Source organism: Periplaneta americana, chromosome 7, assembly GCF_040183065.1.
Source record: "Periplaneta americana isolate PAMFEO1 chromosome 7, P.americana_PAMFEO1_priV1, whole genome shotgun sequence".
Lineage (NCBI taxonomy): Eukaryota > Metazoa > Arthropoda > Insecta > Blattodea > Blattidae > Periplaneta > Periplaneta americana.
In genome coordinates, this window is record NC_091123.1 from 4940171 (window position 1) to 4964732 (window position 24562).

Here is a 24562-nt window from a genome sequence, read left to right on the forward strand (position 1 = left end):
TATATATAGTATATGTTACTGAAAGCTATAAAACTTACGTAAGATAATATTAAAAATTAAATATTTTTATAGGTATTAATCAAGTAGTGTTGGGTTTTTTTCATATATTTAATGGCGGTGTGGTGTAGATATTTATATGCGTGGTTCTCTTCAGTATTGGCTCGAGAGAGAGTATGTTTCATTATTATGGAAGCAAATAACTTTCAGAATGTCTGGTATTCTTCATTGAAAATAAATCTGAAAAATGTTTATTTGAACGTCTAATGAACTTAGTTTGTAGCATTTGCTGCACAAGCCACTAGTATTATTATATTTTTCACTACATGAACTAGCGATTTTAAAACACTCAGATATCTACAGTAGAGTTCAGCCCGAATCTCAGGTGGAGCTCTGACAGACCATGACCAAAATTATAGTAATGGCTGGAGATAAATGGTGCACAAGAAGTCTATTTGAGCTGCAATGCATTAGGATGATCCCGGCCCGTCAAGTAATTGCCCATGCCTGTTGCTAATGAAGTGGCATGCACAAAGAGATGAACGTAAAATGGTTGGGTGTCAGTTGAGGTTTACGACAAAACCAGGACAACTTGTGAAACAAGCTGGGCGGTCGATTGTGACCTCGGTGTCAGGATTTCGATTTTCTGAGATTCCCTAGCATATCATGAGCGATTACTGAGCCACTTACGATCAAGCAGTAATGAGAATCAAAGCACTGTGGCAATAATTATGCAAACATCATCTTGCTGACAGATACTCAGTCTCGGAGAGGAGAGGAGAGGAATGGAGAGGAGAGGAGAGGAGAGGAGAGGAGAGGAGAGGAGAGGAGAGGAGAGGAGAGGAGAGGAGAGGAGAGGAGAGGAGAGGAGAGGAGAGGAGAGGAGAGGAGAGGACATTTACTATGCAGACTCATAGACATTCATTCATTCATTATTTATTTATTGGTTAGCTGATTAGTTGGTTCGTTGAGTAAACGAGTGATTTATTTATGTATTTATTTATTTTTTATTTATTTATTTATTTATTTATTTATTTATTTATTTATTTATTTATTGGCCGGCTGATTAGTTGGTTGATTGAGTGAACGAATGATTTATTTATTTATTTATTTATTTACTTATTTACTTATCTATCTATTTTTTATTTATTGGCTGGCTGATTGGTTGGTTCAGTGAACGAGTGATTAATTAATTACTTTATTTATTTATTTATTTATTTATTTATTCGCTGGCTGATTAGTTGGTTGATTGAGTGAACGAGTGATCTGCCTGCCTGCCTGCCTGCCTGCCTGCCTGCCTGCCTGCCTGCCTGCCTATCTATCTATCTATCTATCTATCTATCTATCTATCTATCTATCTATCTATCTATCTATCTATCTATCTATCTATCTATCTCTCTCTGTCTGTCTGTCTCTCTGTCTGTCTGTCTGTCTATCTATTTTTTATTTATTGGCTGGCTGATTAGTTGGTTGGTTGGTCGGTTGAGTGAACGAGTGATTGATTAATTAGTTTATTTATTTATTTATTTATTCGCTAGCTGATTAGTCGGTTGATTGAGTGAACGAGTGATTTATTATCTATCTATCTATCTATCTATCTATCTATCTACCTACCTATCTATTTCACATCAAACAGCTATTCATATATTGGTATATTTTGGTATATTTTTACCATTTATAATATTTGTTTGCCCATTTACTGAAATAAGTTTTCAGATTGATACAAATGGTGACATGTATGACTTGGCAGAAATCTATGAATGAATTATAAATATTATTATTATTATTATTATTATTATTATTATTATTATTATTATTATTATTATTATTATTATTATTTAGGCCTAATTCGTACCTTTTAACTATACAGGCAACTGCAGAGGAGTAAAAGTAGAAAGAGGGAGATATAGAGAAAAGTGAGGACATCATTTTTGTTCGTAGAGGTTTCATTACGTCATATACGATGACACTCCTCACACCCTAAACCTCAGCTTTCGAAGTGCTTATCGCGAGCAGTGTAAACTAGATAAGCGCCTTCTGTATGTTTGCACGCCTAACAGATCATTTCTGTAGTCTTGGAAACGGTGCACGTCGGATCCTATGCCGCTGTTATCTACGTCAAAGCAGCAGATGCAGTCCCTGTTGTTCTGGGAAGCGAGCGAGGCCACTTGTCTTCACTTTCCTCTTGGCCTCAATGTTGAAGGGCAAGTGCAGCATCCAGAGCTGGCATCAACTCCCGGATCCAGCACAGAAAGCGATTTAGAGATGGGAAAAGTTATTATTTCCTTGTAACAGTTGAAAGTGGTCCTAACCTTCTGAAATAATAGATTCCAAATAACACTTCCGAAATAACAGTACCATAGACAGGGTATTAAAAAGAGCATTCAATATATTCTGAGAAATGGTAATGTCATCAAAACAAGGAAAAAAGTCTAATAAATATGGTGGTAAAATTAATATCTTCCGACATATCAGTACTTGTTCATCAACATCACAGCAGATGCTGTGATTTCTATTCATTGTAACGTACACTTCTGCCGAATGTTTTAAAGATTCACACCTTGTTAACATCTTGTTTACTGCATTTCCGATATTTTATTTTTATTTTATTTATTTATTTATTTATTTATTTATTTATTTATTTATTTATTTATTTATTTATTGGCTGGCTGATTAGTTCATTGGTTGAGTGAACGAGTGATTTATTAATTTATTTACTTATTTACTTATTTATTTATTTATTTATTTACTAGCCGTACCCGTGCGCTCCGCTGCACCCGTTAGAAATACTAAATATAAAGTAATTACATAATTAAAATAGGACGTTTGATCCAGGGAACATTCGTGTTTGATAGAAGGATAAATCGTTTAATATGTTACTTAACTTAAATTGTATTTAAATAATTAAAATGCGATCATTTTGGTCCAGAGACACTCATTTGGTGCAATGACAATTCCTTTAACATGTTTCTTAATTTTTATTACATGCAACCATAGTTTAATGAACAGCGACATCATTTAGATTTAATGTGTATACTTTATTTTACTTGTTATAGGTTTCCATTGAATTACGGTAATAACTTAATTTTAACCCTTGTTTTCTACGTATTCAGTAAATGGCGTTTGGCCCACTATGGTTCTGAACCCTTCAAATAACTTAAATTATATTATATCACATTACATTACATATATTATATTACATTATATTACATTACATTATATTATATCAGAAGTTACCGTAATAACATTATAGCATCATGTCCATCTAGAGAAACTACACTTTCCAATGGTGAAATAATAATTAATTATACAAATCGGTTAATTTAGCTTCCGATATTACTTCATACAAACACAGAAACATTCTCTGTAGGCTGTCCTTCATAGCTTTCGATTGTTGATGTCTAAGGCCCCATATAGACCAAGTCATTTGTTTTTTATTTCGTTACACGACCTTAGATGGCAGTTATTTTAATTTTAAAACTCATTATCTCATTAAATATCAGTCCTATCAAAATTTTTCAAGGAATAAAACTTATCGCAAATTATTTTTAAAGAAACTTTTGTTATGTAACATTTTTCAAAAAATCAATAATAAGCGAGATATTTCGATTTATTTAATTCAAGTCCCCTTATAACCCCCCTTTTAAATAATGTATTTTGAATGCCATATAGCCTAAAATCTAAGTTACAACGAACATAATTTATATTCCAATTTTCATCGAAATCCGTTCATCCATTATCGCGTGAAAAGGTAACAAACATACAGACAGACAGACAGACATACAAACAAAAATTTTAAAAAGCGATTTTCGGTTTCAGGGTGGTCAATTATATATGTTACGACCAATTATTTTTGGAAAATCGAAAATTACCAGAAACATTTCGGCTACAGATTTATTAGTAGTATAGATTTATTGGCTGGCTGATTAGTTGGTTGGTTGAGTGAACGAGTGATTTATTTATTTATTTATTTATTTATTTATTTATTTATTTATCTATTTATTTATTTAACCTGGTAGAGATAAGGCTATCAGGCCTTCTCTTCCCCTACACCAGGGGATTACAACTACAGCTACGATATGATACTGTAGTCTATACCCAATAAGAAACAAGCGAAGAACTCACATTAGCATCTTACAATACTAACTTCAAAGACCTTACTTCGCTCTTTGAAGCTGTGTTGGAAAGAGTGGGTGAAGAAAGAATAATGCTGAAACTGATCAAAAAGAGAATAAGAAATTGGTAGGTCACTGGCTGAGAAGAAACTGCCTTTTGAAGGATGCACTGGAAGGAATGGTGAATGGGAGAAGAGTTCGGGGCAGAAGAAGATATCAGATGATAGACGACATTAAGATATATGGATCATATGAGGAGACTAAGAGGAAGGCAGAAAATAGGAAAGACTGTAGAATGTTGGGTTTGCAGTGAAAGACTGTTCTTCGGCAGAAAACTATGAACTAAGAACTATTAATAAAATTATAGACCCATATCTATTACAATGTTTTTCTAGTTTTGATTAATACAACCGCATCTCAAAATACCCTGTATAAGTACACAGTGGTATTTTGGAACAGGTACTGTACATTACACATTAATTACCTTTGTAATAAATTACGTAATAGTAGTATGCGTTACAAGAGCGGTATGTTGACGTTTTCATGTTCGAGGAAAAGATTGAAAAAGCGAAACGTAGTTGAGCTTTTTTAATTTCCGAGAACATGAAAACAAACATACCGCTCGTGTATCGTACATTATTTTGTGCGAAGATCGTTTATTACATACCTGAAAGACGAATTTCTAATTACTTGCAATGAAATCTCCATCTTGGTTTCTGTTCAATGATGGCAACTTTGGAAAACAAATATATCTATCTTCAACACTGTTCCTACAAAATGCTTTCTGTGTTTACTATACTGCAGCAGGCCGTGATATACGTCTGTCTTTTTTTTCCCCCAGTCTATGATGAGTCTCGAATCTTGTTGATTTTTTTCACGGCTTCCTTAATGTTACTTGCATTACAAATGCAGTAACTTTTGTGGTGTTGTAGAGTTTACTTAATTTTTGCAAATATTTAAAAACAATAATTAACAGTGCAATTTAGGTGAAATTGCAGTGGTAAGTTTCCAGTTTATAATTATTACTATGTTAAACGTCTCTAAAAATAATATGTTAAAAGCCTAGAGCAGTAAAATGAATATGACGCTTAAGCGGTAAGAATAGGGAAATTGTTATGTGTGTTACGTTGGGAATACTGAATATGGTATTTCACACTTACCACGTATTGGTTTTGTGCGGAAAGCAAGCAAATACGCACGATCTCGCACAAAATAGTATATTATTTTGTTTTATTGAGGAATTACTTGTCAATGAGTTTATTACGCACATTATGCTTAACATTATTCAATCGGTAATTATGTATGAAATTATAGATGAGGTAGCTTATTTAAATCCAATTTTAATTCACTTTATTTATTACAGAAAAAAATAATTAAAATATCTCTTCATAAACCTATCGATTTTCCATCTCAAAAATTGTTTTTAGACTACAATGTTCTTAAAATAAGACAAATTTATTATGTTGTATTAATAAAATTCATAAATAAAAAATCGAAATAATTTGGAATTGTATTTTCATAGTTATGAAACAAAAGGTATGAATTCTTTAAGATTGTTTGAATCAAAATGCAACACTGTTACACTATTTAATCATAGTAGTAATTTAGGCCCAAGAATATATAACAAATTTATATTTAAATATCCTAATCTTGCCAATTCTAATAGTTCTAGTATTAAATTTAAAAAGTTGTGTATGGATTTTATAAATAATGAAAAATTGTAAATTTAAATTTATATATTCTTATTGTATAGTAGACATAAGACAAATTGTATTATGTACTTCTTAATTTAAATTCAGGAATCCGCCCCTGAGCACGAGTTCTACTCTTTCAGGGTTGAGCTAAAGTTTTATCTGTTTATATTCTATTATATGTTACAATTAATTATTAGTAAAATAAATACAAATACATATGATTAGCTTTGAGACTATAACAAGTCCACTGGAGGGATATGAATGGAGTGACAATTCAAATGTATACTTATGAGTGCATTCCAATGATATTTATTGTCAATGTTTCTTCTCATTTCTTAGGAATAGAGTGTGAATGATTTCTGACGATGGACAGTATTGGAACGTCAAATTGAATGTTTATGACTTCTTTTATGAGTGGACATGTATGATTTCGTACGATGATTATAAATCGATTAATAATAATAAAACCTTTCTCATCATGTTCTTCATTTGTATGATTCACAATTATATTAAATTGTAACTTATTACTCTGTATATTCACTTATCTTAACCTAGTCCTCCAATCACTAAACATCAGTAGCTGCAAATTTCAATGCTGATTTCAATGTTTTCTTCCTGCAGCTGGTCCAAATAAGACCGTCCTTCTTCGAGGGTTTCTTCAGACCTCTTCATGTGGAATATGCACGGGAACAGAGTTATGCACATGTAAGTTCCATCGTCTTCACTTATTATTATTGTTATTTCAAAGGTACGTATTATCAAGATGTATATAAGTACGGGTAAATGTAGAGTATCCACCGGCCACTGAACGAATATTTCACACTTTTATCACTGCCAATGTTGCGCTACACCAATTTTCGGCAATCTAATGTAAAAGACTGCCTACAGATATTTGGAAAGTTTCAGAGAAAATACACAAATTCAATCTTCTAACATGATTTTTTTTGTTTTTAAATTAAGTAATTTGCTGGGAGACATCGTTAGATATAGGCCACTCTTACACTAAACCCGGAGTAATTTAAGCTTATTAATCAAATATGATTCTACTTACTGTTTTTTATATGCTCACCTGTATGTAATTTCAATTTTATACATATTTCATTGTTATTGCCCATCCAAAGATCATTAAGAACGATGAATATTAATATCTCCTATCTTTCTTTGAATAGTGTTTATATGCCATGTTAGTTTTCATTTGTTTTCATAAGTTAACAATGATGCACATTGGGAGCAACATATAAGAAATTATTTTCCTACATAATCCACGCTATATTCACGTTGTTTTGAAATGATAAAATCGAAGATGGTTTGCTTATTGTTTATTGCACGCACATTTGTATGTAATTTATATTCCATACCTTTTTTCTATCCCAAGATCATTAAGAATGGTGAATAATATTCATGCTTGTTTCCTGTATTTCTTAAAATATGTGGCATGTTAGTTTTTATTTGTCGTTATTTACGTAAAAATGATGCGCCAAAAATAATAATAATTTCGTACTCACTCCTCATCCCTATATTCACATTTGTTTTTCAGTGATTTATTAAAGAATGTACCGGTATTTAAAAGACTAATAATTTAGAAACATGTTACATAAATCATCTTGTGCCAAAAGAGGATGCTCCCTGGACCAAATTATATTAAAGAATGTACCAGTATTTAAAAGACTAATTTAGAAACATGTTACATAAATTATCCTTGGGCTAAAAGAGAATGCTCCCTGGACCAAATTATATTGAAGAACGTACCGGTACTTAAAAGACTAATTTAGAAACATGTTACATAAATCATCTTGTGCCAAAAGAGAATGCTCCCTGGACCAAATTATATTGAAGAATGTACCGGTATTTAAAAGACTAATTTAGAAACATGTTACATAAATCATCTTGTGCTAAAAGAGAATGCTCCCTGGACCAAATTATATTGAAGAATGTACCGGTATTTAAAAGACTAATTTAGAAACATGTTACACAAACCATCCTTGTGCCAAAAGAGAATGCTCCCTGGACCAAATTGTCTATTTTGTAGTGGTCGTCAGTACTGCTGAAATGGATAATAATATAATTATGTTGTACGTAGCAAGATCGATTATTCAATTGATAGGATATCTTATGAGGTTGTCATGACTGAGATATCTATTGTCAGTTGCTTTTATTTGTCAGAAGGCCTTGCCTGACGGGTATATAAGGACTGGCGCTCGTAGGGGTGAAGGTCGGGGTTTGGGATGGCCCACAAGCAACAAGTTATACTAAATATGTTTAGGATTAGTGTAAAACTGGCCTATGTCTCCTATAGTGGACGGGACATTAGTAACATTCACTAATAATAATAATAATAATAATAATAATAATAATAATAATAATAATAATAATAATAAGCATAAAAATTTTCTTCTACTTTCAGAGCTTCAGTGCGCAGTTGTTGGTGTTTTATAACTAAGCTCACATCTCTCTCTTTTACTAATGCAATACGGAAATGTCTAGCATCAGCAAGGTCACGGTCTTTTTATATGAAGCTACGCTTTTCTATTTCATTTTGTAATTTCGGGAAGTACAGTCATTTCATGTCATCCTTCCGCCAGTGGATTCAAGGTCCACGATTTGAAACCCGCCCATCCACGACCAACTGAAACTCTGAGCGTAGCTGCCTTTTGAAGAGATGCTCAGTCAAGGGGCTGATTTCGAGCACATCAACAAATCTATATATTATATATAAATTCTAAATTATAAACATGAGCTCAAAGAATTTGAGTGACCACAAGGGTCCTGAATACAATAAACATGTACAATATAATGTGATGTGATACATTAAAGAAAAAAGAAAGTTAATTGTTGAAGGCAAATATAAGTGGATTAATTGAACCAGAGATGATGATGTAATATTTGAAGAGAATCCTTGATAATATTTATAAGCACAGACATTACATAATCAAAAGGAATGTCAAGTTCCTTAAGATAATTCCACGTGAATTTTGTGATTGAACCTCTACTGCCAAACAGCAAACAAATGACAGACCATTGTTTAAGAGGGACGTTGTACTTTTGAGAAAGATACGGCAGACAAGGTTCATATATGGACTTCTTCTCAATATCAACTTCGGTGGCTTGATTTAGGTTTCTTTCGAAACGGATAGTAGGGTCAAGAACAAGAGCCCGTTTTAAGCGTCCGTTAATAGCAATAATGTCTGCCCGTCTAAAAGAACCATCTGATGATACACAATGTACTTCCTCATGAATCTCCCAATTTAAAGTTTTTAACGATATCGCCAAAGCATGTCGTACACGATGATGTCTAGCATTGATCAGCAGCTCGCCTTTGGGGCATTGTCCAAGCACGTGTCCAAGTGTTTCAAGCTCGCTACAGTCTGGATGACGGCAGCGGGTTGTGCTTAGAGTTCTGCCCGGTATTGCGCGAACCGCCGAAATATTGCTTGACATTTTTAAAGCATTGGTCCATTCTGAGGAAGATAGGCCTTTTCGATTGCTTACCCATGAGTTAGCCTTGGGGAGATCACTATAAACAAAAACCCCTTTACCACGCAAGGTATGGTTTGTCCAAGCTTGGAATGCGTCATTTCGTAAGTGTTTACGAATTTTACGACCTAACCACTTGATAGCATCAATAGTGGAGTGGTGATATTCAATTTTGACAGAGCAGAAACTTTTTCGCTTACAAGGTCCCTAACGTTGTGGAGATGGCAGTCATCAACACGAAGAAGAGTATTACGGATATTTATGTGTTGTACATAAGCTTCCCAAGATGCTTTCATTAACGAAAGACCACGATATTTTTTAGGGAAGTAGAGCATTCCGTCAGGGCAGTCATGAGGAAGACCAATAAGCTCTTTGCATGCTCCTCTGGTAACTTTATCTAAATCATTAAGAAATTTGGCTTTGATTTGGTAGAGTGGAACACACTGTAAGGGATAAGTAAGAGTGGCCCAGAGATATTGATTCATAATCGTGACCTTCTGATCAGGTTTTAATAAAGGGGAGAGACAGAGTTTAGAAATATTTTTACTGTATGTGGTAAAAACTGAAAACTGCACATTCATCAAAAACGATTTCATCATTAAAATTAATACCGAGGTATTTAATGCGGACATTAGGATTAATAATAATAATAATAATAATAATAATAATAATAATAATAATAATAATAAATTTAGCTTCCCTTATGAAAAGGTTGCCAGATTTGACAAAGTGTGTTACATAATTTGGAAATACAGTACACCTAAAAGGTAAAATGATATACATTTGAAACGGTTAGGGAATCGAATATACAAAATGTCAGAAAAATTTACACCTAAGTAGCGTTTGAACTGGTAATAGAAATTACGGAAAAACGCTGAATGGAGTTTAATGAATGACCCCTCATTTTGAAGCTTGCCATCCAAAGATATGCAGAAAAATAGTAGTTTCCAGTGAAAAGTCAATTTTCCTACATAATTTTTATATTTTCTAAAATACATCTTCAGTCAGTTTTGAGAAGTAAAAAACAAAATACGCACAACAATAAAAATTACAAGAAGGCCATGACTTGCAGGATTGCTGACGTATTTAGAGCCCAGATTCTCTGACGTAATAATGCCAATATGTCGATCTTCATTTGTGTGAATTGTTTAGCACATCTCAAGACATTAAAACTAATTTACAGGTATGATTCTCTAGTGTGTAATTTTCTTTGACTGCAGCTGTGTATTGGGTTTTTAAAATTACAAAACTTAAGAAGGTTTGATGACATTATTACTATTAAAAATTGAATATTATTACAGTTTATACCATGATTTATTAATTGTCATTAATGATACATATTAATACTATTGACAGGTCTATAGGCTATTGATGATATGAAAGTGAAACGTTTTGGGTTATATAAGTAGAGAATATCTTAAATTAGATCTTAATATCTATAATTTACAGAGTAACGGCTACAGTATAGGCTATGTGTTACTGAAAACTACAAAACTTACGTAAGATAACAATATTGTTATTAAAAATGAAATATTTTACAGATATTAATCAAGTGATGTGGGTCTTTTTCATTTGTTTAATGGCGGAGCGGTGTGATTCTCTAATTTTTCTAGGATGTAGTGCAATAATGTGGAAGAGGCATTAGCAAATTGAATCATGCTTTATATTTTAGCTGCATCTTTAAACTACCGGTACATCAAAATTAATTTCATATTCCTTTGGTTTACTCGATTAGATCGCTGCCAAGCATTCATTTTGTTGTAGGGATAACTCAAAGAACTGAAGATGGATGTGTTCAAGAAAAAGTATTTGGCATAAAAAACATTAAGAGAGAAGCTTTCTAAAAGAGATATTTTTGACAGGGTTACAGTTGTTGCTCTAAATGTTACATCTCCATTATTATGGAAGCAAATAACTTTCAAAATGTCTGGTAATCTTTCTGGAAAATGAATCAGAAAAACTTTTATATGAACTTACATTAACTTAGTTTGCATTTGCTGCACAAGGTTCTAGTAATCTTGAATGAAGACACTCTATCAATAATAATGAATAGAGTAAAGCAACGTAACTTCATTCTTGATAAACTACACCACAACTCCTGTAGGCCTACTTTCTTTCTCGTTACAATATCGGGAAATCTTTCCCATTCCCCGCGCTCCCACCAAAATCTACCCCTAAAGTTGAAGCCGTGACCCGTCGGCCGTGGGATCGTATCCCTTTCGGGCTGAAAACGTAATTGGGATTTAGCTGAAATGAACTAGCCGTTCTATATGAACATCTTCAAGCGGAAGTCCTAACATACTAGTCCGAAATTAAGTAATTTCACAGTATTTATAGTGTTGGAAATTATTCCGATGGGATAGCTAGAGCATCATATCAGGCTGCGAAATTAGGTCGCAAATGACCTCGGAAGATTTTTCTGACCACGAGATGCGTTGGTAACCTTCATACAGAACGCGATTACGTCACAATATTGCGTCATCCTGCCTGGCAGATAGGCGTGGCTTTGTTTTGTTCAGCACCATGTAACAGCTCAGTCAAAATATAGTTCAAGATAAATATTATGTAGATCACATTTCATAATACCAATGATTCGACTACAATTTTGAACTTCAAACTATGATACAGTTAATAAATGAAAGCACTCAACAATATAACATGTACTAGAACATAACTAATAACATAGTAATTACTTACTGGCTTTTATGGAATCCGGAGGTTCATTGCCGCCCTCACAAAAGCCCGCCATTGGTCCCTATCCTGAGCAAGATTAATCCAGTCTCTATCATCATATCCCACCTCCCTCAAATCCATTTTAATATTACCTTCCCATCTACGTCTCGGCCTCCCCAAATGTCTTTTTCCCTCCGGCCTCCCAACTAACACTCTATATGCATTTCTGGATTCGCCCATACGTGCTACATGCCCTGTCCATCTCAAACGTCTGGATTTAATGTTCCTAATTATGTCAGGTGAAGAATACAATGCGTGCAGTTCTGTGTTGTGTAACTTTCTCCATTCTTCTGTAACTTCGTCCCTCTTAGCCCCAAATATTTTCCTAAGCACCTTATTCTCAAACACCCTTAACTTATGTTCCTCTCTCAAAGTGAAAGTCCAAGTTTCACAACCATAAAGAGCAACCGGTAATATAACTGTTTTATAAATTCTAACTTTTAGATTTTTGACAGCAGACTAGATAATAAAAGCTTCTCAACCGAATAATAACAGGCATTTCCCATATTTATTCTGTGTTTAATTTCCTCCCGAGTGTCATTTATATTTGTTACTGTTACTCCAGATATTTGAATTTTTCCACCTCTTTAGAAGATAAATTTCCAATTTTTATATTTCCATTTCGTACAATATTCTCGTCACGAGACATAATCATATACTTCGTCTTTTCGGGATTTACTTCCAACCCTATCTCTTTACTTGCTTCAAGTAAAATTCCCGTATTTTCCCTAATCGTTTGTGGATTTTCTCCTAACATATTCACGTCATCCGCATAGACAAGCAGCTGATGTAACCCGTTCAATTCCAAACCTCCTCTGTTATCCTGGACTTTCCTAATGGCATATTCTAGAGCAAAGTTAAACAGCAAAGGTGATAGTGCATCTCCTTGCTTTAGCCCACAGTGAATTGGAAACGCATCTGACAGAAACTGGCCTATACGGACTCTGCTGTACGTTTCACGGAGACAGATTTTAATTAATCGAACTAGTTTCTTGGGAATACCAAATTCAATAAGAATATCATATAAAACTTCTCTCTTAACCGAGTCATATGCCTTTTTGAAATCTATGAATAACTGATGCACTGTACCCTTATACTCCCATTTTTAGTAATAATAATAATAATAATAATAATAATAATAATAATAACAATAATACTAATAATACTAATAATAATAATAATAATAATAATAATAATAATAATAATAATTACATTAATATTTACGAAATTTGCAATCTATTGCCTATTTACCTCAAAAGTAGCGGGGATCCCTCTGTATGTGGTTAACATGGCGTAAGAAGAAGATTGAAACAAAACTGGATAAAAAAAAGCACAAGAGATCTGCAGACCGTTCCCGTGGAAGGGGTATATATTTATATTTTTTCTGATGGAACTCGGAAAGGCCTCACTGTTTAGTCCTAACATGGACATCATGAACGAAATGTCATATTTTGTTCTGAGGTCGTTTCGTGTTACACAAACTTGTGTCGAATTCGAGCGCGGACCTTAACGACCCAGTTGCGTTGCACATGTGCCTCCGGCCTTGGCATTTCGTGAGCAAGGACGCGCATGGACTTCCCAGAACTGCTGTGCTCTTCATGCTACACTAGCCGAAGTCCCAGCTTCATACAGGCTGCAGAATTCTCATGCTGTTAATTTCTTTTCTATCCCAGATTCTGAATACATAAACACCATAATAGGCTTACAATCAGAGGCAGGAAGGCAATTATTGCCCCCTCCTAAGTTCAAAATTAAAATTAATATTTCAGTAATACTAATAAATAGAAAATGTGGTAACTGTACTTTAAATATTAAAATATTCCAACTCTTTAAACGATTAAGAAAATATAAAAGACTAGCCTAGTTAATCCATTTTTATTGAATTAATCTAAATAATATGTAATTAAATTAAATTACAATTTTTATAGATAGAGGTATCTCTTCTCAACAACCGATATACGGTTATTTATTTATTTATTTACTTATTTACTTATTTATTTATTTACTTATTTATTTATTTATTTAATTAGTTATTTATTTAATTACTTATTTATTTATTTACTTATTTATTTACTTATTTATTTATTTATTTATTTACTTATTTATTTATTTACTTATTTATTTACTTATTTATTTAGTTATTTATTTAATTATTTATTTATTGACTTATTTACTTATTTACTTACTTATTTATTTACTTACTTATTTATTTACTTATTTATTTACTTACTTATTTATTTACTTATTTATTTACTTACTGATTTATTTACTTACTGATTTATTTACTTACTGATTTATTTACTTATTTATTTACTTACTGATTTATTTACTTACTTATTTATTTACTTACTTATTTATTTACTTACTTATTTATTTACTTACTGATTTATTTACTTACTGATTTATTTACTTATTTATTTACTTACTGATTTATTTACTTACTTATTTATTTACTTACTTATTTATTTACTTACTTATTTATTTACTTACTTATTTATTTACTTATTTATTTACTTACTGATTTATTTACTTACTTATTTATTTACTTACTGATTTATTTACTTATTTATTTACTTATTTATTTACTTATTTATTTACTTACTGATTTATTTACTTATTTATTTACTTATTTACTTACTTATTTACTTATTTATTTATTTATTTACTGATTTATTTATTTATTTACTTATTTATTTATTTATTTATTTATTTACTGATTTATTTATTTATTTACTTACTGATTTATTTATTTATTTATTTATCTACTTATTTATTTATTTATTTATTTATTTATTTATTTATTCATTCATTCTTCGAATAGCGAAGTTAGGATATTATTTATTTCTTTATTACAAACTCTAGTTCATAGTCTGACGATGTGCTCTGTAATGCAGCCTGTCTTTTTATTTTCTACAAAATCAATGCACTCGTGCGCTATTCCTAACAACAAATAGGCATATTTATTTTTCTCACTAAAACTTCTTTTCCTGATTTCTTTGCGGTTCGTATTAGTCTATGTTTATTGCAAATTTTGACAACAATAAAAGCAATGCCTCACATCAGTCTAGCAGCCGATGTTCACTTTCTATTTATTCACGTACTATTGCGTCACTTGTGAAATCCAAAGGTGCTTGGTTAACGATCCAATAACTAGTGGTCTGTTAAATTCCTCTTCTGCAACCCGACAATCCACTAACGTTAAAGGTCCACTAACTAATTGAGGAATACATTATTTATAGGTCTGTTTTCTTGCAACCCAGCATAAGTGATTTTTTTTATTTAAGCTACGTTTAGTTTGTAATATTTACTGTGACTATTGCCAGTGGAAAAACAAAAGAAAAGGAACAACAGAAGCGGAACACCGCTTCATAAAACAAATTGTTTTACTAAACGAAGCTTTGATATCTTACTTCTCTCGGAGTAATACAAAACAAACCTACATCAACCACTAACTAAAGATTAATTTACTTTTATTTCAGGAATCAGCCGATTGGAAATGGAATGCAACCAGCGTATAGTATGCAACCGGGCCTGCAACCACTAGGTGTAATGCCACCAGGTAAAATAACATTTCTACAAGAGTTAATGATGAATGTAAATAAAATTATAAACAATGTTTTTTTTTATTTATATAAAAACAAAAGATAATATAATTTATCTAAATAGTATATTTAACTTCCAACCAAAAAGATTTGAATTTCCGAGTAACAACCAAGATTATGTGTTATCTATTAAGCAACCAAACTTATGCTGGGTTGCAAGAAAACAGACCTATAAATAATGTATTGCTCCATTAGTTAGTGGACCTTTAAAGTTAGTGGATTGTCGGGTTGCAGAAGAGGAATTTAACGGTCCACTAGTTACTGGATCGTTAACCAAGCATCTCTGGATTTCACTATATACCCCAGATAGGTCGGCCTTATAGGCTTTGACGTTAACAACTTTTGTCAGGTTTACTACGCTGCCATCTAGTTGTTACATAAGGAGTCACGTCATAATTCTCATTTGAATTACATTAGCGACTGTACTGCTATCTCGTGTTCGTTTACGGCGGACGGGTGGCGATCCTGGCGGTTGTTCTCTTCAAAGTGCAAACGATTTTAACATAGCGATGACCTATCTGTTACATATATGATCTATTTATTAATTTATAAATTTTTTTATTATTTAATTTCGTTATATAGACCTATTATTTTCAATTCTCCTTTACTCTTAAATAAAATTACTAATAGCTTTCATCACACGAATTTGTCGTCTTACGGCCAACATTTCTCACTTATGGGAACAAAACCACACAAATATCACTGCCTATCAACGACGATTCAGTCCTCCCGTCCGTATCTACACCACACGAACTAGCCTTGCTTGTTTAGCTACGTCAGTATGATATTGATTCACACACGAGAATAAAAACTGTATATATGTTCCACAAATATTAGGGATGTCCAAATACGATGCAATTACAATAATATGATGACCAGGGGTTTAACATGAATAACAAAAATATCAATAAAAAATAATCACAATTATTGTCCATGGGCTACTGATAAATACCTGAATATCCTACACACGCGATATGACAGAAGATGTTAAACTGTGAAAAACTGAACTCAAAAAAAAACCCCCGCCCGACAATTCCAGGACAACACTAACTCCAGTCATACCAGACAAACAACAAATTTGTTTTCTAGTACACACAGTAATTTATATTACCGGTTGTTCTGTATGGTTGTGAAACTTGGACTCTCACTTTGAGAGAGGAACATAGGTTAAGGGTGTTTGAGAATAAGGTGCTTAGGAAAATATTTGAGGCTAAGAGGGATGAGTTTACAGGAGAATGGAGAAAGTTACACAACGCAGAACTGTACGCATTGTATTCTTCACCTGACATAATTAGGAACATTAAATCCAGACGTTTGAGATGGGCAGGGCATGTAGCACGTATGGGCGAATTCAGACATGCATATAGAGTGTTAGTTGGGAGGCAGGAAGGAAAAAGACCTTTGGGGTGGCCGAGACGTAGATGGGAAGATAATATTAAAATGGATTTGAGGGAGGTGGGATATGATGATAGAGAATGGATTAATCTTGCTCAGGATAGGGACCAATGGCGGGCTTATGTGAGGGGTTCCTTAAAAGCCAGTAAGTAATAAAGTAAGTAAGTAGGCCTACACACAGTAATAGCACAGTATTTTCATAATATATGGTCTAATATCAACTAAACTTTAATTCATTGAATGACGCGTTTCTGACTTCACCTGAGAAAAGGATACACCGAGTTATTTATTATATTTATCTTTGTCTCTTTGTTTGCTTGTGTCTTTCTTTGTTTTCTTTGTTTCTTTGTTCGTTTATTCGTTTATTTATTTATAAATGTATCTGTTTATTTAATCTTCTTTACTTGTTTGTTTATTTATTTATTTATTTATTTACTTGTTTATTTTTTTCTGAGAATAAGGTGCTTAGGAAAATATTTGGGGCTAAGAGGGATGAAGTTACAGGAGAATGGAGAAAGTTACACAACACAGAACTGCACGCATTGTATTCTTCACCTAACTTATAAAAAATAATAATTAGGAACATTAAAGCCAGACATGTAGCACGTACGGGCGAATCCAGAAATGCTTATAGTGTTAGTTGGGAGGCCGGAGGAAAAAAGACCTTTGGGGAGGGCGAGACGTACTATGGTAGGATAATATTATGGTAGAAAGTGGATTAATCTTGCTCAGAATAGGGACCGATGGCGGGCTTATGTGAGGGCGGCAATGAACCTCCGGGTTCCTTAAAAGCCATAAGTATCTATCTATCTATCTATCTATCTATCTATCTATCTATCCATCCATCCATCCATCCATCCATCCATCCATCCATCCATCCATCCATCCATCCATCCATCCATCCATCCATCCATCCATCCATCCATCCATCCATCCATCCATCCATCCATCGATCTATCTATCTATCTATCTATCTATCTATCTATCTATCTATCTATCTATCTATCTATCTATCTATCTATCTATCTATCTATTTAAGAAAAATGTCTGAAAATAAGGATGCAATTAGAAAGTCAAAAGTGGGGTGGAATGAAAGGGTGGAACAAAAAATTGAACAGCAGTGGTTTTCAATTATCCCCTCGAAGACTAAATCGACATATTTTCCTCAAAATCGTGTTTCCGTCACAATTAAAATTAATGAATGTGGAAGATTTTAAAATGAACACACGGTATATTATACAAGGTGGTCCAATAAGCAATGACGACACAGAAAGTAAGAGAAAACCTGCCTAACTCCGTCTTTGTAGATCACAAATTGTACTTGATCCCACCAGGACACAACCAGAGGATCCTCTGCAACGGCTCTTAACGCTGCGTTCCAATTAGTCCTGGTTTTGAACCCCACCTGTGACATGGAACTGCCTACGTCAAGAACGTGATGTTCCCAACCCCGCTTCACGTGAACATAGTACTACGTACTGATACATGAAGTCATCCAGCAGGAAATACGTAACATTATTTATCGTAAATAGAAATACTTGCGATAGGAGAGTTGCGTAAAAGAGGTTGAGGACAAAATATCAGAGAACTCACGTGCCATGAATTTCCGAGTTATGGAGCACTCAGCTCTCCAAGTAATCTCACACGAAAGCAGGAAAGCAAATATCTTTTGTAGCTTGTTACAAGATAAGTAAATTCAGAGATAAGTCAGTCCAAGATAGAGTGGGCTAAGACACTAACTACACGTGTAGTGATGCTGCAAACAATCTTTTCTTAAGGTTTCCACGGAAAAAAAAAAAAAACATCATCGCAGCTCCACTGACATAAATTATAGTCACCAAGGCAACAAGTCTTATGCCACTGGTAATATTTCAGATCCTTTATCATGTGAGAAGGACAATATCAGTTACACAGATATTCTCTCATCAGTAATGTCAGTTTTGGAGCAAACTTTTAGTTGCAGTGTGTTATGACAAGAAATTAATCTAATCTTCAAAGTAAAGGCCATTAGATTCTAAGGTCTTGAGCCACCTTTCAGCGAAGTTTGTTATCCTGCGACGGTACCAGTTTCTGGTTTTTAATGCCAAGAATTCGGTGATACCCATTTCAACGGCTTCCAAGTTTTGGTAACTTCTTCCATGCAGGAAGTTGGTCATGGCTCGAAACAGATGGTAATCTGATGGTGCAAGATCGGGACTGTATGTCGGATGTGGTAGCACTTCGATTCTTCCCAATTCATGGATTTTTTCCATGGTTGTTCGAGCGGTATGTGGTCTCACATTGTCCTGTTACAGAGAATTCTATTTCTATTAACTAATGCAGGGTACCTCTCTCTCAAAACTTCATGAACTCGTTCTAGCTGTTCAGAATAAAGATCCACATCGACTGCACGTCCGTTTGGAACAAACTCCCTGTGAATCACACCTTTAAAATTCACCAGACACATAACATTACTTTGGGGCCGAACCGATTTTAACAACTTTGGTAGGCTTTCGGGATTCCAACTACTGTTTTGAGGTGTTAGGGTTGCGATAATATACTGATTTCTCATCATCATCATCATCATCATCATCATCATCATCATCATCATCATCCTGTCAAGTACTAGTCCCGAAAAAACTGTTACAGCCTGAAAAGTGATTTTCTTGCCATCGTTTCATAGGTCGACCAAGTGACCGTTTCCCATTTGGACGATACTTCATTATTGCCTTAGGGATCCTGGATGAAACCATTCTTGAGACGTGTTCCTTCCAATTTAACTGATATCTGGAGATATAGTCCAGTATTGATGACACATTAAGTTCTTGAAGGATATCTTCATTTTTATTTCGATCCCATTTAGTGTAGCCAGCTGTTCGGATCATGAATCTCATCTCGCAAGCTGTTAGTCTGCTTTCATCTTTTGTCCTTATAGTCCACGCTTCACTCCCATAACATAAGACTGGTCGAGCTATTATTTGATAAAGACGAGAACGAGTTGATTTTTGTACTAATGAAGGTTTTAAAACTCTATTAATGATGCCCATTGATTTATTGAATTTTACAATTTTCTCTGATAAATCCAAATTTTCAAGAAAAGAAAGTTTATATCCTAAATAATTACCTCTTTCCAATATTGTGTTATTTAAACAAATTTTGCTTGGTATTGGGTATTTACCACAAAAGGCCATTATTTTTGTTTTGTTAATGGATATTTCCATAAAATATTTTTAAGCTATTAAATTTAAATTATGTACTGACCATTGCAAATCATCTTCAGATGTTGCCAGTAAAAGGAGATCATCTGCAAACGTTATTACATCTAATTTTAAATTTCTGTTAATAGTGATACATCCGTGTTTTGTTTCTCTAAAATCTTTCACAATGGCATTCATATAAACGTTAAAAAACAAAGGAGACAGGCCACAGCCTTGTCTGACTCCTGAGTTTATTTCCGTCCAATGAGTTATTTTGTCTTTTATTTTATGTCATTTCTCATCACATGTGACAATTCTTCTGATAAATCTATTACCCACGGGATTAGCGATAAGCTGACAACAGATATCCACTCTGCGTTGAGCCTGTTCAGGTGTCTATGCAAGAGGTACAGATCTACAACTTCTGTATGATTTTCTAAGCGTCTTAATGTGGCGATGTATTGTATCTTGTGTATTCTGAACCCAAAACAGCAAGAGAATGATTCATTTCTTTAAACGTGAGCCTACAACATTTTAATAGTTCCTATCTTCAGATGATAATGATGTCTCTTTTTTTTTTTTTAATTGTATGATATTTTAATAGTTTCTATGGTAACTACCGTGTATTCTGAATCCAAAACAGCAAAAGAATGAATCGTTTCTTCGTATGTATGTATGTATGTATGTATGTATGTATGTATGTATGTAGGTATGTATGTATGTATGTATGTATGTAGGTATGTATGTATCCAGCGCCTACCCACTTCACTTTTCGTGATTCGGATCCCTCATATTGCGGATAGATGGCAAGACTGTGACCCATTTTCTAGTTGCACACCACTTCGGCAGGCCATGCTGTACATAATGTGTATCTGTGGAGACATATCGTGTACTATGGGTGAGTGTATGTGTAAGTGTAGTATATGGAATGAATGGTGATGATGAAGATGAGGAAGGGAGAAGGGGAAACCCGGTGTCGACACGTAGTCTACTCCTGTCGAATAGCACCAAGGGGGCCGCCAGGCTTAACGTCCCCGTCCGACGGACGAATCACTATCAACAGTGACATATGCCTTCTGTTCATATGCACTGCGGAGAGATTTGGGATTTAACCCAGGCATGTTGGAGCACAATCTGTCCAGCGCCGTGGCGTCGTGGTCTAAGGCATCCTGCCTAGGACTCGCGTTATGAAATGCGCGCTGGTTCGAGTCCTCATGGGGGAAGAAATTTTCTCATGCAATTTCGGCCAGTGTATGGGACCAGTGCCCACCCAGCATCGTGATGCACTTGGGGGAGCTACGATAGGTAGCGAAATACAGTTGCGAAAGCCAGCTATAAGGGTTGGGTGGGATCATCGTGCTAACCACACGATACCTCCATTCTGGTTTGATGATCGTCTACCTCTGCTTCGGCATGTGGGCGTGAGGCCAACACCCGGCTGGTCGGTCTGGGCCCTTCATGAGCTGTAGCGCCACGGATACTGGTGCACAATCTAGTGATTAGAAGTTGTGTACCGCCATCTCTCCTAGTCCAGAGGTAGAAATTTTACATGAAAATTTCTGACCTCGCCGGGGATCGAATCCGGGCCGGCTAATCTAGATGCAGGCACGCTACCACAGAGCTAACTCGGCGGACCTATTTCTTGAAAAGTAGGCCTACAATATTTTAATAGTTCTTGTCTTCAGAGGATAATGCTGTTTTTTAGTCGTATGATATTTTAATAGTTTCTGTGGTAACTAACGTGCATTCTGAATCCAAAAAAGCATACGAATGAATCATTTCTTGAAAAGTATGCTTACATTATTTTATTAGTTCTTGTTTTCAGAAGATAATAATGTTTCTTTTTTGGTTGCATGATATTTTAATAGTTTCTATGGTAACTAACATGTATTCTGAATCGAAAAGAGCAAGGAAATGAATGACTGACTCATTTCTATAAACGTAGGCCTACAATATTTTAGTAGTTCATCTTCAGAATAGTCCCAGAAGGATGCCTTTCTTGAGTCTTGTTATTTAGTCAACTGTCCGAAGACAGATCTGAACTCACAAGCGATATGAAGAAACCACTACTTACGAGGTAACTAGGCAAAGGAGATAGTGGGGTAGGGTGGCCAGTTTCTCTCCCCTTCCATTGCATACTGAATACATCGCCGACTAGCTACATATTACACTACTCATGCTGTTTTAATTGATGCCATGATTGTTCAGAAGTATTTCCAAGTGAAAGATAATGATGTTGATAATGATAACAAGACATTTCTGAGCATTCTACCAAGACTGCATCTTCATGGCATGTACTGCGGCTTAGACCATTGTTTCACTAAGACTCATTTATCAGCTAGATAATTTTCGCAACACTAATACGGAATTTCATGTAATGACATCCGCATGAATCACGCACTAACAGCCTATTTATAGTCAGACATGAGCAACACAAAACAGTTTTTCTGACTCACTGTTTAATATACAATAAATTCCACAATCTGACAGTATCTGCTTATCAAATGGCAAACACCAGACTTGAAAAAAACGCTGGTCTCCTCGTCGCTGACGAGTGAAAATTGTTAACTTTACGAGTGAAAGAATAGCATATTATACAATCAGTTACAAAAGTGGAGCTTCATTATCGAATGGGTTAAGTTAGAACACGATCGGACGGAGTTATAATACACAAGAGTTAATGAAGCTCCTTTTGGCTATTCCATATGAAATCGATCAGTAAAAAACCTCGCATTTTTTTATACTCTAATTTTTTCCCTACTTATACAAGGTGCTGAGGGGAGTGCATTTTCAAAAATATACTATCGAAAGTCAAACGGTTTTCGTATTATTGAGCGACAAATTTAACGTATTTTATAAAAACAAACCTCTTTCAGCGCTCAGAACTCTGGAACCATTTACTGCAGAACATTGAACGGGAGCTCATTTTGAAGATGACATTTGGTAGGTTATGTTAAGAAGTAATCATTATTTTTATTGTATACAGAGAGACAGATAATCTGATTTTACTTACTTTTAGGCTTTTTGCCATTTGTAAAAATGTAAAAAAATATTGAGAAAAAACCTTGCATTATTAAGAGGGATTCGGTATTGTTTGGTTAGTAGTACGGCAATACGTTTCGAGGGTAAATAGATTATTTTCACACGCCTAGACTTGAACGGCGCAGTACCGCACGCACTGGCCGAGAGATGAAGAAGATAAGCGAGCGTTGGGCGTCATTTTACTCCTGTGTTTATGAAAACCTGTGATAAAGTTAGCACAGCCATGACTGCTAGACGACACATCACGTGTTTATGTCTCCTGGCCTTGCTTGTCTCGGCTAGCTCCCGTCTCACAGTCAGCTGGTTAGTTCACGCGCGTACTATTTATTTTCTTTATTTGATATTTTCAATACTTTCTTATCAACATACCATCAGTAAAAAATGTGTTTATTTGTACTTTCAATACGGAATCTAACTATATATTTTTAAAATATTTTTTCCTAGCCAAAGGCGTCTTAATGAGGAAAAATCTAAATTTCTCCATTTCCATAAAAAGTAAGAAAATCTGTTTATATGTCAATATAAACTTTAATTTCTCAGCATCAAAATAAACCATGATTTTGATCACTGGGTGAAAGGGTTTCGGAGCCACAACAGTTTAAAGTTGCTAATTTTATGAAAATACGATAAATTTAAATATTTTAAATTTAAACACTATGAAGTTCTGATGCCTCAAACTTTGCACAAAGCATTGTATCACAGTTCTCTACGTACAAAAAAAGTTTTATTGTATTTAGAAATTTTAAGATCAATTTTCTCTATATTTCGGTCGGTTTGAGATGGAATAGCTCTTTTGTAACTTGGCGTACACAGTGTTTTATCACGTTTTGTGTATTTTGATAAAAGATTATGAAAATTGGCACAAAACATATTGGTGAAATGTGCAGTTCCTTTTAGATGTTCGAGGTGGGCGAATTAGGGTTTCTTACCACTAGGGGATGGATTCATACAAACTAAAAACAAGCAAAATTAGCATTCACGTATGAACTTAAAAACCAAGAGATATGCACTAAAAATAACAAAATATGCATTGTTAAAAGAACAAAAATTTATTTTATTTTATAGATTTATTAATTTGTCCTACAGAATAATATCTGTGATATTGACAATTAATATTTAAGGAGAAAAATTTGTTCCGACGACGGGGATCGAACCCGGGTCCTTGGTTCTACATACCAAGCGCTCTGACCACTGAGCTACGCCTACAGTTTACATTGGACATATACGCCTAACTTGGAGTCAGGCCACAAAGGGAAACATTGAAGGAGGAGGGTTCGACCCGGTGCTGTGTAGCTCTGTGAATTCGGTGTAGCTCTGTGGTCAGAGCTCTTGGT

At 34.3% G+C, this 24562-nt stretch overlaps 1 protein-coding gene across 1 annotated transcript in view; it reads left to right on the top strand.

Moving 5' to 3' along the window:
* Positions 1–24562, top strand: part of LOC138702666 (lipopolysaccharide-induced tumor necrosis factor-alpha factor homolog) — a 34359-nt gene that overhangs the window by 4176 nt on the left and 5621 nt on the right. Inside the window, exons 2-3 of the mRNA XM_069829994.1 lie at positions 6428–6511; positions 15493–15572. Of these exons, the coding sequence (XP_069686095.1) occupies positions 6477–6511; positions 15493–15572 (115 nt within the window). The 5' untranslated portion in view covers positions 6428–6476. The remainder of the gene's footprint in view (positions 1–6427; positions 6512–15492; positions 15573–24562) is intronic.